Consider the following 12,998-nt stretch of genomic DNA (forward strand, 5'->3'; position numbering starts at 1 on the left):
AAAATGGGATTATAAAAAAAAAAAATAAATAAATAAATAAATCAGCCAAACGGAGGCAAATGGGACTAATTCAGATTAGAAACCTGGGTCGGCATGAACGAGTTGGGCCAAAGGGTCTATTTCCGTACTGTATGTCTCTACGACATGATCTTGGAGTATGTTAGCCAGTTAGGATAGAGATGAGGAGGAATTTCCCTCTAGAAGGTGGTAAATGTGAGTTTTTTTTTAAATTAAAAGACAGCAGATATGCCTTTTAATTCCAGTTTCAGTCAAACCATTGCTCTCCTCCCTGTCGAGACTATTTAGAAGTTTTAGAAGTCCAGCAAGATGTGGAGAGGATATTTCCTCTTATGGGAGAATCCAGAGGTGGGAGTCACTGTTTAAAACTTTTGAATCACCCGATTAAAAGAGAGGAGGTACAATTTTTCTGAAGTTTGAGCATCTTTGGAAATATCTTCCTGCAAAATTGGTGGAAGCAAAGTAGGCAGGAATGTGGATAAGGCCATGATCTTATTTGAATAGTGGAGAATTGCTTACACCTGTTCCTAACATGTGAATGTTTATATGTCCATCACCCTCATCCTCACTGACATACACAAGGTCCCATAAATGTACTGCATCAAATTGAAAATCTAGCTCTCATTTTTTAAAATCACCCTGCCATCTAACCCCAATTCACAATCAAAAATCTTCCCCAGTTCATATCCATATCTTCACAACATTCATGTCTGCCTGTAGCTTTTCATTTTCTCCCTTTGCCTCACTGATGCTGACAGGAGAATTGGCAATTTCAGTCCAATTCTTTGAAACTCACTGCCTAAACTCTTCACATTTATTTTTAATAAAGCACCTTTAATGTAGTAAACAACTCAAGGCACTCAACGGAGTCATGCAAGGAGATATTGAAACAGATGACCCAAAGTTTGGTTAAAATGGAAGGAAATCTGGATTGGTTAGGGGAGAGAATTCTATAGGATGACCAATGGTGCCAGATTTTCTGAGGCTACTTGGTAATACGGCTTTTTGCCCCACATTGTGACAGTCACCATGTCCTTGATTTTCTCTCCCTTTGCAGACTTTGTAACTGCAAGTACACATTTGGGGCTGTTTGGATCTGTCTAGCACATGTCTCGGGCTGTGGGATCTGAACTGGCAGTATCAGTTTGGGGTAGGTCACACCACTGAAGAGAGAGACTCTCATGTACAAGTCAAGTCCAGGACCAGTCCCTTCCCCACGCCCACTTCCCCATGGTTTCATCAGCAATCCCCAGCGTGAAGTTTCCTTCATTCTTTTCCACGAGAGGTGGTCAACCTGGAATTTCAAGTCCTAGCAGCTAAAGGCACAGCTGCCAAAAAGTGGCACAATTAAAAATCAGTGATATTTAAAAGGCTAAACCTGGAGGAATGCAGATTAGAATTAGAATTAGATTTTATTGTCACTTGTACACAATTACAAGTACATGAGCACAGTGAAAAAAAGTGTACAAAGTCACCAGTTCCAGTGCCATTTAAAAAAAAAGTTAAATGTTACCGTCCTTCTTAGTATAAAATAATTCAGTTCGTCACAACATAATATTTCAGTTATACACCTAATCTCTCAGTTAGTGGCTTGGTATCCATCTTCTTATTTGTGAAACATTTGAAAACTCAAAAAAAAACATGAAAGACTCAGTTAGATCAGCATTGTACCTTGCAACATACAATAAAGCACCATTTAAATGCAAGTTAAACTTTCAGTTTTGTCAAGAGTCAGAATACAGAACATCTAGTACACATATAGGTACATGAATGAAAGCATGAGAGATTGTCAATGTGAGGCAGTGATTGAGACAAAAAAAAAATTAGAAAATTCTCAAATGTTAACAGAATGCTTGCATCCAACGGGGCAGCCTAAATCCAAAGGCAACCATTTGAGCAAAGTATTTTCAACTTCAACAGGGGATCAGATTATATATCATTCCAAAGCTTAGATAGAAAGCAGCAGCAGCAAATTCACAACAGAAATCAAATCTAAAACCTGTAATGTAGACACAGATTTAAGATAGGTTGGTTTCCATCCTGAGGACTCAAAACTGTGATAACTAACTATACGCCTCCTTTGTATCAGTAATCAACTCATCACAAGTACCAGCACAAGCACAGAAATGTAATCAATATTGGAAAAGATAACAGTAATGGAACACAGCCCATGAGATTACTTAGCTGCAGCAGAATACAAAGACTCACACAGCAGTGTTGGCAGTTTAACCTTGAAGAAAGACAAACAATTAGTTTGTTTGTGCAGATGTACTGTTAACTGCTGCAGCTGTAAAACTCTTTCAAGAGCATGCTAAGCCCAAGATTTCATAAAAACATTCAAAATTCAGACACTAAACTTGACAATACCCCCTAGTATTAGAATGTAATTAGTAGGAAGTATATACAGGAACAAATCTAAGAAAATTACAGAGAAGTGAGAGGTGCTTATTCAGGGAGACAGTGCTGACACAATGAGCCTAACTGGCATCTTTTCTACAGTGTAATGACTGTGCGATTAAACAAGATGTCAGAGAAGACCCAACAACTTAAATGGATATGACAAGGTGGAAACAGGAAAAAAAATATAAAACAGTTATAAATTTATGGAAAGAGCCCCAAAAGCTAACTACCAAACAGAAAAATAAAGATATACTGAATAGTTCACGCTAAGATTTTATACTTCATGTTATTTGGAATTTCCATAGGAGGGGATTAAAAAAAAGTAATAAAAGGTGACTAACCTAATAGAAGGCTAAGTGGTGGACGACATGACGGAAGGGCACGGAGAATATCAAGCAGGCAAATGTTGTGGTCTCTCATATACCGGGTATAGTCTGCAGTACCCTGTTTGCTACTCAGCTCTTGTAGTCTCCGTTTCTCAGAAGAGTCAGAGGTGTATTCAGCCAATGCTCGCAAACATGCCTAAAATACATACAGTTTGAAATAAAATCAACATCATGCATTAAAAGCAAAACAAAGTGAACTGTCCTTAAAAATAATAACTGCCATTCCATGAAGACTCTGATTTTCTGTAATCCCTCTCTGTCTTTGTTTCATAACTGGGGTTGTAGTATTAGAGTCAGCTAGGAGCCATTTTTCTATTCCTTTTCCTTCTCTACGGCTCTCCTCAAAATAAACTTGAGTGAGTTTTACCTCCCCATACTATTTCTTTTCTTATCTTGCCATTCACTCTTATCTAATAAGTTTGCTGAAATAGAAAAAGATGTTTTTCAGTTTAATGCTGACAAATAATTTGGTGCAGTCTTTTCTCATCACCCTGGTACTCTGAATCAATCTGCACATGCATCATTTAAACACTGCAACGTTTTCTCAAACAGCCCTAACTAGTTAGGAGTCATAAAACTGCTTTGTTATCATATTGAGTCATACAAGAGATGAGTTCTCTTTCCTTGGTCGTCCTCTGTGCTTGTTCTGGTTTCCTCAATTTTTGTTTGTGCATTTGCATACATACAATCATCCCAGAATACTCCTCCCATTTTCTCCCCTCATGTTTTGGTCAGTTTTTTTCTTTATTTCACCATTAACTTATTTTACTCCATTTAGGGTCAAAGCTATGTTAATTTGAGCTCACTAAGTGATACATTACTACCTGCATTCCAGCATTGTTGCTTCAAAGACACTCCATTGCACTTTGTAGATATAAGTGCAAAAACCTTAAAATCAAAAAAAGATTTGTAGCTCGAATTGGTTTGATGTTTTGCAATTGTAATCATTTTTAAAATCCACTCATGGTACATGGACATCACTGGCTGGCCAGCACTTTTATTGCCTATCCCTAGTTCCCCTTAAGATGGACAATAAAATAAAACAAGTGAATGAAAAAAACTGCAAACTTTCAGAAGTGACCATAATCATCTGGTGAAACTGATTACAGTTTTTACATCAACTCAATGTGTGAAATAAAGTAAGGGTGTCCAAAAGTCACTGCCAGTCAATTCCTGCTCCACAAAGTGCACTGTTGAAGTCCTCATAGATGTTAAAGTTTAGACGAGGTTAACTCGGGCCTTCAATAGCATATTCCACTATAAATACTGCTAGGCAACCTCCGGCCTTGAAAACTAATTTTATACTTTGTTGTCAAAATTGTTCTATTGGGGTTAAAATATCAAATTTATACAGAAATTAAATTTGGATGTTTCAACTTACTGGCTTGCTGTCTGAGAATTCTTCAATGCAATTCATTCTCTGGAGATCCCACTGACTTAACACTAGATTCAAACTTATGTCAGAAAACAAAATCAACAAAAAGGTCTCTAGACCACAGTAGACAGCTTCTTTTTTAGGGTCAATATTGACGCACATGATTGACAGCAAAACCTAGGCTACTAACTGATGGCTCCGTATCCATTTCCCTTGTTTCTCTCATTTAATCCTGGATATTTTTTTTAAATTTTGTTCATGGGATATGGGTGTCACTGGCTAGGCCATCATTTATTGCTCATCCCTAATTGCCCACAGGGCAGTTAAGAGTCAACTACATTGCTGTGGGTCTGAAGTTAGATTTATGCCAGACCAGATGTGGTTGGCAAATTTTCTTCCCTACACAAACTAGTAGTGAATGAGAGGAGTTTCTGAAATGACAATTGTCAGCAGTAACATAGGTTAAATTTTTAAATCGGATTCAAATTCCAACACTTGCCATGGTACCACATGACACACTACCCCCAAAATGTATGTATGAAAGACCAGGATAAAAAGGAGCATCCAAGTCTGGATAACGATAAGTTTAATCACTCTGTGGTTGATGCCATCTCACCCCGAAGAGCTACAAATAGATTTCTCATACATTCAATGTACTTTTACAAATATGAAAATCTCAACTAGGTTATTTGAGCTTTCCTAGTTTGTGTTTACGTTATTAAAATCACACATTGAAATATCATCCTTGTTCTCACAGGCAAGGTGAGATAGTTGGTGGGCTATAGTCCAATGACACAATTACTAATGCTGTTAAAATACAAAAAAAACTATTATTGTGTCATCATTATATGCTGCTATAGGTGTTTAACTGCACTACGACACAGAGAATGACCTCAGAACCACAACAACTTGCGTATATACCTTTTTGGGAACTGATCGTATCTCGAGGCACCAAGTCAGAATGAATTGCAGCGTACTTCTCTTTGGTATATATTCAGGCAAGTGAGCACCTTAAAACAAAATATTATTTTTGTAAGCCTTGCAAAAATAATTCACGTATATACATTTCAAAGCAACAATTTGCAACTCAACTTCCACCATGATGACAAAATATAACTTTTCTGTAATTAGAGCAGCAAATTCATGTCCTCATTTCAAAATCAGTTACATTTGAGAAATGTTTTGGAGTTAACTTAAAAAGGTTTTTAAGTTTATTAAACCAAATCAGCTGACACTCAAAATCAACCCAAGTAAAAGCTACATAATTAGACATTTCACAAAATGTATGTGATAGGCTTGTTAGCCTGGATCAACTTGTTGCCATAACATTGTCACATCACATTTGGAAGGTATTTAGTTAAAATCAAAGCAGTAGGCCACAGCCTGAAACATGATGAGGAAACAAAAGAAAAAACACTCTGGATGCTGGAGACCTGAAATAAAAGCAAAAAAGTGCAAAACCTCAGCAGGTCTGGTAGCATCTGTAGAGAGAAAGCAAATTAATGTTTCAAATCTTCCTCTGAACCCTGCCATATCCAGATATATGTGGAGTTGCTGGTATTGGACTGGGGTGGACAAGGTCAGAAATCACAACGCCAGGTTAAAGTCCAACAAGTTCATTTGAAAACACAAGCTTTCGGAGCCTCACTCCTCCTTCAGATGTGCGAGGCTCCAAAAGCTTGTATTTTCAAATAAATCTCTTGGACTATAACTTTGTTTTGTGCGACATCCAAAAACGAGGAAGAATAAATCCCAGTGGTCGAAACATTTGGAACCAGAGATCTAAAGTACTTGCTCCTGCAAAGAATTCGACACCAGTGTCATATACCCAATTACTCTCCCTATCCCAGAACATTTACTAAAAGAAAGACATCTATTCAATTTTCATGTAATTTAATACTATTTCCTTCGACCATGGGTGCCAGTTCCAGATATGCCAACTGGTTTGCCTAAAATATTCAAATTAGTTGCTCAGTTAACATATATTGCAGGCTGTGGCCTAGTGCTTTACAAAGTAAATCATTAGCAAACTTTCATTTTCTATTATAAACTGGCTGACAATTGACTTGACATGTTAGTCTAAACAGGGGAGGATACATAATTATATCTATAGAAGCACCATTGAAATCAAAAACTTAATTTGTTGCAAGTTGAATCTGTTGAATTGATGACATGGAGGACAAGTGACAAGTGACATGTTTAAATAAAAATCCAATTTAATTTCATTTGTGTCCAACTTATACTAAAAAGCTTAAGCTGATATGGATCAAGTGACATTCATGCAACGTAGGTGCCACGCAGTGACAAGAGGATCTAGCCATCACCCTTTATGTTCATTAGCATCACTATCACCCAATGCCCACTAACACTCTGGAGCATAAATCACTGGTCAGAAACTGAACTGGATGAGCCACATGAACGCTGAGGTTACAACAGCAGGAATGGAGGGTAGGAATTCTGTAGCATGTAACTCAACTCAACTGCACATTCACCATAACTCACCCATCAGCAATATACTCAAGCAGTCACAACACCTTCTGTATTTGTATTGACATATGGGGAATTTGAACAGGTACAGAAAGAAAGTAGGAAAACACTTATAGAAGCCCCAATAGAAAGGAAAGTGACAAAAATTATGGCATCTAGGATTCCAAAGTGATACAATAGGCACAGAAGTTAAAGGATTTTACCCCCAAAATAAATGACGTTATGCTTCTACGCACAAAAAGCCATCACCCTAAACATACCTTCCACAGACTGATGAGGTCACAGATGATGCATTACAAAATCGCAGATGCACAAAGCCGGTACATTTAACCAGGCAATTTACTGTATCTTGACTGTCGATCCCAAATTTAAATTTAACAACTGACATGGCTTTCATTATAGTAAGAATCACAATATTTGTCCAAGAGTAGTAACTTCTAAAACCATGCAGATTCAAACTGGAGATTCCACCATTTATCACCCATGTTTTGTTTTGGATCCCAGCGAGAAGAGTATTCCTTTGTTGACAAATTTAAGACTATTCTCTTCCCTTTGCAGCCTCCCCAGGCCCAGAGCAGCTCCCTTCTCTTTCCACCAAAAACCGCTCCAAACTTGCAGCCTCTTTATGCCTGCCCTATTGCAGCCACTTCACCCTTGCACCTTCCCACTGAGACATACCCACACTGTACCCTCCCAGCCTCGATACAGGACAGCTGCACACTCCCCAGCCCACACTCAGTCCCCAACAGATACTCTGCTGACAGTACCCTCACTGCTAACATTTACTCTCCTTTTTGCTGGTTGCTCCTTTAATCAGAAGCTGATTAGTTCACAGTGAAAAGGAGACACAACCAGCTGTAAGCTGTGTATCTCAGATTCTCCAGCATCTGCAGTTCCTACTATCTCTGAAACTATTTCCTACCATGCTGGTTATCACTGTCACTTTCTTCGGATAAGTCACCCCCAACGAGTGAATTTTCAGGATTCTAGGGGTAAATTCTGTGGTGTATTTGGAGGACTGCTCCTCACGTCTCAAAGCCCGTCCAACATCTACAGGGCACAAGTCAGGATGAGCGCAGCGTAACAATATTGAGACAAAGGCAGCACCTGGCTCCCCATCCCAGCAATTTGCTTGACTAGCACTCCAACCACCACCTTAACAAAACAAACAAACAAACAGCCCTCCATCATGAAGGCAGTGTCAGGAGTAAGTACCATCTACAAGATGCACTATGGCAACTCATCAAGGCTCTTTCAAAAGCACCTTTTAAACACAGCCTCTACAACCTAAAAGGATGAGGGCAGCAGATGCACAGAAACACTACCATCCGCACACCGTCCAGACTTGAAACTATAATGTCATTTCTTCAGTGATGATGGATCAAGGTCCTGAAAAACCCTTTCTATCAGCACTGCGGGTATAACCACATCACAAGGACTGTAGCAGTTCATAAAGTCAGCTCACCACCACTATGGGCAATTAGGGATGGACAGTTAATGCTCACTTACCAGCGATGCCCACATCCCATGAAAGATTAAAATATTAATCCATTTATAAAAGAATAGACAAGAGGGATTTCCATTAACTTGCCATCACTCGATTATGTTCTTAAATTTACAAAAAAAAAAAAACCATATCCTGGAACAAGATTTCATGAACCCGATCTCAACTGTGGAAACCAATGCACTGTCTGTATTCATTCACGGAACATTGCTAACCATGCCAGCATTTATTGCCAATCCTCAAGGAATTTCCCGCCTGGGACATGCATGTGTGCACAAAGTGTGTCCAGCTGCAGCTCCTGGAAGCCCAGGTTTTGGAGTGGGAGCGGTGTCTGGGGACACCATGGAGCATTCGCGAGGCAAAGTGGGACGCGGACAGCATGTATATAAAAGTGGTCACACTGCAGATTCAGACTCCACAGGCAGGAAGGGAATGGGTGACCATCAGGCAGAGCAGGAGAGCTAAGCAATCTCCTGAGGCTATTCTCCTGCAAAGCAGATACACCGTTTTGGATACTGTTGACGGGAATTGCCTCTCAGGGGATAACAGCAACAACCAAATTCATGATACTGTAGTTGGCTCTGCTGCAAAGGGAGGGAGAAATAGGCATAGAAATGCTATAGTTACAGGGGATTCAATCATAAGGGGAATAGATAGGTGTTTCTGTGGTCGCAAACAAAAGCCCAGAATGGTGTGTTGCCTTCCTGGTACTAGGGTCCTGGATGTCTGAACGGTTGCAGGATATTCTGGAGGGGGGGGGGGGGGTCAAACAGCCAATGGTCGTGGTACACGTCGATACTAATGACATAGGTTTGAAAAAAAAAGTATGAGGTCCTAAAAGCAGAATACAGAGAACTAGGAGGAAAGTTGAGATGTAGTACCTCAAAGATAGTTATCTCAGGAGTACTACCAGTTCCACAAACAAGGCAGAGCAGAAACAGCAGGATATATAGGATGAGCATGTGACTGAAAAGATTGTTTGATGGCAAGGTTTTCAGATTCGTTGGCCATTGGCACTAGTTCTGTGTGAGGTAGCATCTGTACAGCCTGGACAGGTTAAACTTGGGCAGGATCAGGACTGATGTTCTTGAGAGCATACTTGGTAGAGGTAGAAACCAGGGCAAACATGACTAAGAGCACGCAGTGAAATGTTTCTTTAAAAACTGCAGGTATGTGTTCTGAAATGCATATGTTTCAATGCAACAAGTATAATTGGCAAGGTAGATGAACTCAGAGCGTTGGTTAGTACTTGGAACTATGACATTATTGTGAATACAGAGACTTGGCCCAAAAGAGGGACAGGACTGGCAGGTGACGTCCCAGGATTTAGATCTTTCGGGTGTGATAGAAAGGGATGTAAAAAGGGGTTGAGGAGTTGCATTACTGGTAAAGTAATACCTCCCAAGGGAGGAAACATCAGAGGACTTGTGTAACAAGGTATATGGGTAGAACTCAAGAAGAGGAAAGATGAAATCACAGTGCTGGGGGGATACTACAGGCCTCCCACCAGCCAGTGGGAGATAAAGGAGAGAACATGTGGATAGATTTTAGAAAGATGTAAAAATATCAGAGTTGTTGTGGTGGTAATTTTAACTTCCCCTGTATTGACTGGGACTCACTTTGTGCTTGGAGCTTGGTGGAGCAGAATTTGTAAGGACCATTCAGGAGGGTTTTTTGACACCACATGTAAATCAGTCTAACTAGGGAAGGGGTTATATTGGACCTAGTTTTGGGAAATGAGCCCAGGCAGGTAAGTGAGGTTTTGATGGGGGAGCATTTCAGGAGTAGTGACCATAATACCATGAGTTTTAAGATACTCACGAATAGGGATAAACAGCAGTCCAAGTGAAGGTGTTAAATTGGGGGAAGGAGAACTACAACAATATTAGGCAGGAACAAGAGAATTTTGATTGGAGGCACCTGTTTGAGGGTAAATCTACATCAGACATGTGGGAGTATTTCAAACGGCAGTTGATAAGAGTTCCGGAGAGACACTTTCCTGCGAGAATGAAGGAAAGTTATGGCAAGTTATGTGAACCTTGGATGACCAGTGGTGTTATGACCTTGGTCAAAAAGGAAAAGGAAGCATTTGTAAGGTCTACAAGGGTGGGAACTGAAAGCCCTAGAAGTATATCACACAAAAGTAGGAAAGAACTTATGCAAGAAATTCAAAGGGCCAAAAAAAGGAGTCATAGAAAGTTGCTGGCAAACAGGATTAATGAGGAGAATCCCAAGGTTTTTTATACATATATAAAAAGCAAGAGGATAGCTAGGCAAAGGGTTGGCCCACTCAAGGACAAAGGAGGGAATGCATGCAGAGCCAGAAGAGGTAGGTAAGGTCTTAAATGAATACTTTGTATTGGTATTCACCAAAGAGAAGGAATTGGAGGATGATCTCAGGGAAGGGAGTGTCGAATGTCTAAGTCAAGTTGCTATTAAAAAGGAAGAGGTGTTGTATATCTTAATAAGTATTAAGATAGATAAGTCCCTGGGTTCTGATGGGATCTCTCTCAGAATATTGAAACAGGCAAGAAAACAAATTGCTGGAGCATTGACAGACATCTTTATATCCTCTTTGGCCACAGGTGAGGTCCCAGAAGGCTGGAGAAAAGCTAATGATGTCCCATTGCTTAAAAAGGATAACAGGGATAATCCAGGAAATCACATGCCTGTGAGCCTCACATCAGTGGTAGGGAAATTATTGGAAAAAGGTTCTCAAGGACAAGATCTATAGGCATTTAGAAGGAAATGGACTGATTAGCAATAAATAGCATGGTTTTGAGCAGGGGGAGGTTGTGCCTCACTAACTTGATCGTGTTTTTTGAAGAGGTGACCAAAATGATTGATGAGGGAAAAGCTGTTGATGTTGTCTACATGAACTTCAGAAAAGCCTCTGATAAAGGTCCCTCAAGGCAGGCTGGTACACAAAGGTAAAGTCACATAATATTGGGGTAAGCTGGGGAGATGGATATAGAACTAGATTAGTTATAGGAGACAGGGGGTAGCGGTGGAAGGATGCTTTTCAGAATGGAGGGCTGTGAGTAGTGGTGTTCCACAGGGATCAGTGCTGAGACCGCTGCTGTTTGTGATCTATAATAAACTATTTGGAGGAAAACATTGCTGGTCTACTTCGTAAGTTTGCAGATTAGAGGAGTTGCGGATAGCGAGGAAGACTGTCAGAGGATATAGCAGAATGTAGATCAGTTGGAGGCATGGGAAGAAAAATGGCAGATGGAGTTTAATCCAGACAAATGTGTGAGGTGGTGCATTTTGGAAGGTCAAGTACAGGTGGAAATTATACAGTGAATGGCAAAACCCTTAGGAGTATAGATACGCAGAGGGGTCCAGGTGACTGCACAAATAGACAAAGTAGTAAACAAGTCTTATGGCAAGCCTGCCTTCATTGCAAGGGGCATTGAGTATTAAGGATAGACAATTACGCTGCAGCTTTAGCTATGGAGAAAGGTTGGATAAACTGGGCTTGTTTCCACTGGAGTGAGAGAGGTTGAGGGGGGACCTGATAGAAGTTTAAAAGATTGTGAATGGCATGGATACAGTGGAAAGTATGAGGTTTTTCTCCCCAGGGTGGAAGGTTCAATTACTAAGGGACACAGGTTCGGGGTGGGGGGAGTTGTGGAGGAGGGGAAGGAAGGAAGGAAGGAGGGAGAATAGTTTAAAAAAAGATATGCAAGGCATGTTTTCCACACAGAGTGGTGAATGCCCAGAATACACTGCCAGAGGTGGTGTTGGAAGCAGACACAATAGCAGCATTCAGGAAGCTGTATTCAAGTTGAATACACAAATAGGAAGGGAATAGAGGGATACGGATCCTGTAAGTGAAGACAGTTTTAATATGGAAGGACAAAAATGTGTCGGTGTAGGCTTGGAGGGCCGAAAGGCCTGTTCCTGTGCTGTTTTGTTCTTTGTTCCTCTTTGAATTTGTACTCAGCTTATATAGAACAATACCAAGAAGACAGAAGAAATAAAAAATCCTGTCAATGCAAAGGTATCAAAAATTAATGAAAAGAAAAATTCTTGGATAAGATTATTGGTACTTAAAGTTAACAAGACACCGGGACCACATCAGATGCATCCAAGGATCTTGAAGGAAGCGAGGGTTGAAATTGCAGAGACACTGGTGGCAATCTTTCAGTGTTCCCTGCTGTGGGGAGGTGCCAGAAGGCTGGAGAGGTCCCAACAATATGGCCTTGTTCAAAAGAAGTTGCAAGGCTAATCGCAGCAGTTAGTTAGTTTAACGTCAGTCGTGGGAAACTTTTGGAAACATTTATTCGTGATGGGATCAGTAGTCATATGGAAAAAGGTGGGCCGATTAGGAAGAGTCAGCATGAATTTCTAAAACGGAAATCTGGTTTAACGAACTTGGGAGTTTTTTTTGAAGATATAACAGAAAAGGTTCAATGAGGGTACAAGAATGCTGTGTACAAGGATTTTCAGAAGGTGTTTGATACAGACAAGAAAAGTTTAGGTCATGGTATAAAAAGGGTCGGTAGCAATATGGATACAAAAGAAAACAAAAAACGCTGAGTGATAGAAAACAAAGAGTAATGGTCAATGAATATTTTCTAGGCTGGAGGAACAACTGTAGTGGAGGCTGTTATTGGGACATTGCTCTTCCTGAAAAATATTAATACAAATGATCTAGATCTTGGAAAGCAGGGGATAATTTCCAGGTTGGCAGATGATACTAAATTTGGAAGAATTGTAAACTGGGAGGAGGAGGAGGATAGTGTGGAACTTCAAAAGGACATTGTCAAGTTGGTGGAGTGGGCAGATAGGTGGCAGATAAAGTTCAATGCAGAGAAGTGCG

The 12,998-nt window shown here is 40.1% G+C and overlaps 1 protein-coding gene across 8 annotated transcripts in view; it reads right to left on the minus strand.

Annotated features, from left to right (window-relative positions):
- The window catches only part of mtrr (5-methyltetrahydrofolate-homocysteine methyltransferase reductase), a 63,538-nt gene that overhangs the window by 34,903 nt on the left and 15,637 nt on the right, over positions 1–12,998 (minus strand). For all 8 annotated transcript variants that reach the window (XR_007264532.1, XR_007264541.1, XR_007264538.1 and 5 more), the window contains 2 exons: positions 5,101–5,189; positions 2,760–2,940 (listed from right to left, as the gene is read on the minus strand). Coding sequence is in view for 5 of the 8 variants with exons in the window: in XM_048610614.1 (XP_048466571.1) it covers positions 2,760–2,940; positions 5,101–5,189 (270 nt within the window). In the remaining 3 variants the exon portion in view is untranslated. The remainder of the gene's footprint in view (positions 1–2,759; positions 2,941–5,100; positions 5,190–12,998) is intronic.

This window comes from Rhincodon typus, chromosome 2 (assembly GCF_021869965.1).
Source record: "Rhincodon typus isolate 14 chromosome 2, sRhiTyp1.1, whole genome shotgun sequence".
Taxonomy (NCBI): domain Eukaryota; kingdom Metazoa; phylum Chordata; class Chondrichthyes; order Orectolobiformes; family Rhincodontidae; genus Rhincodon; species Rhincodon typus.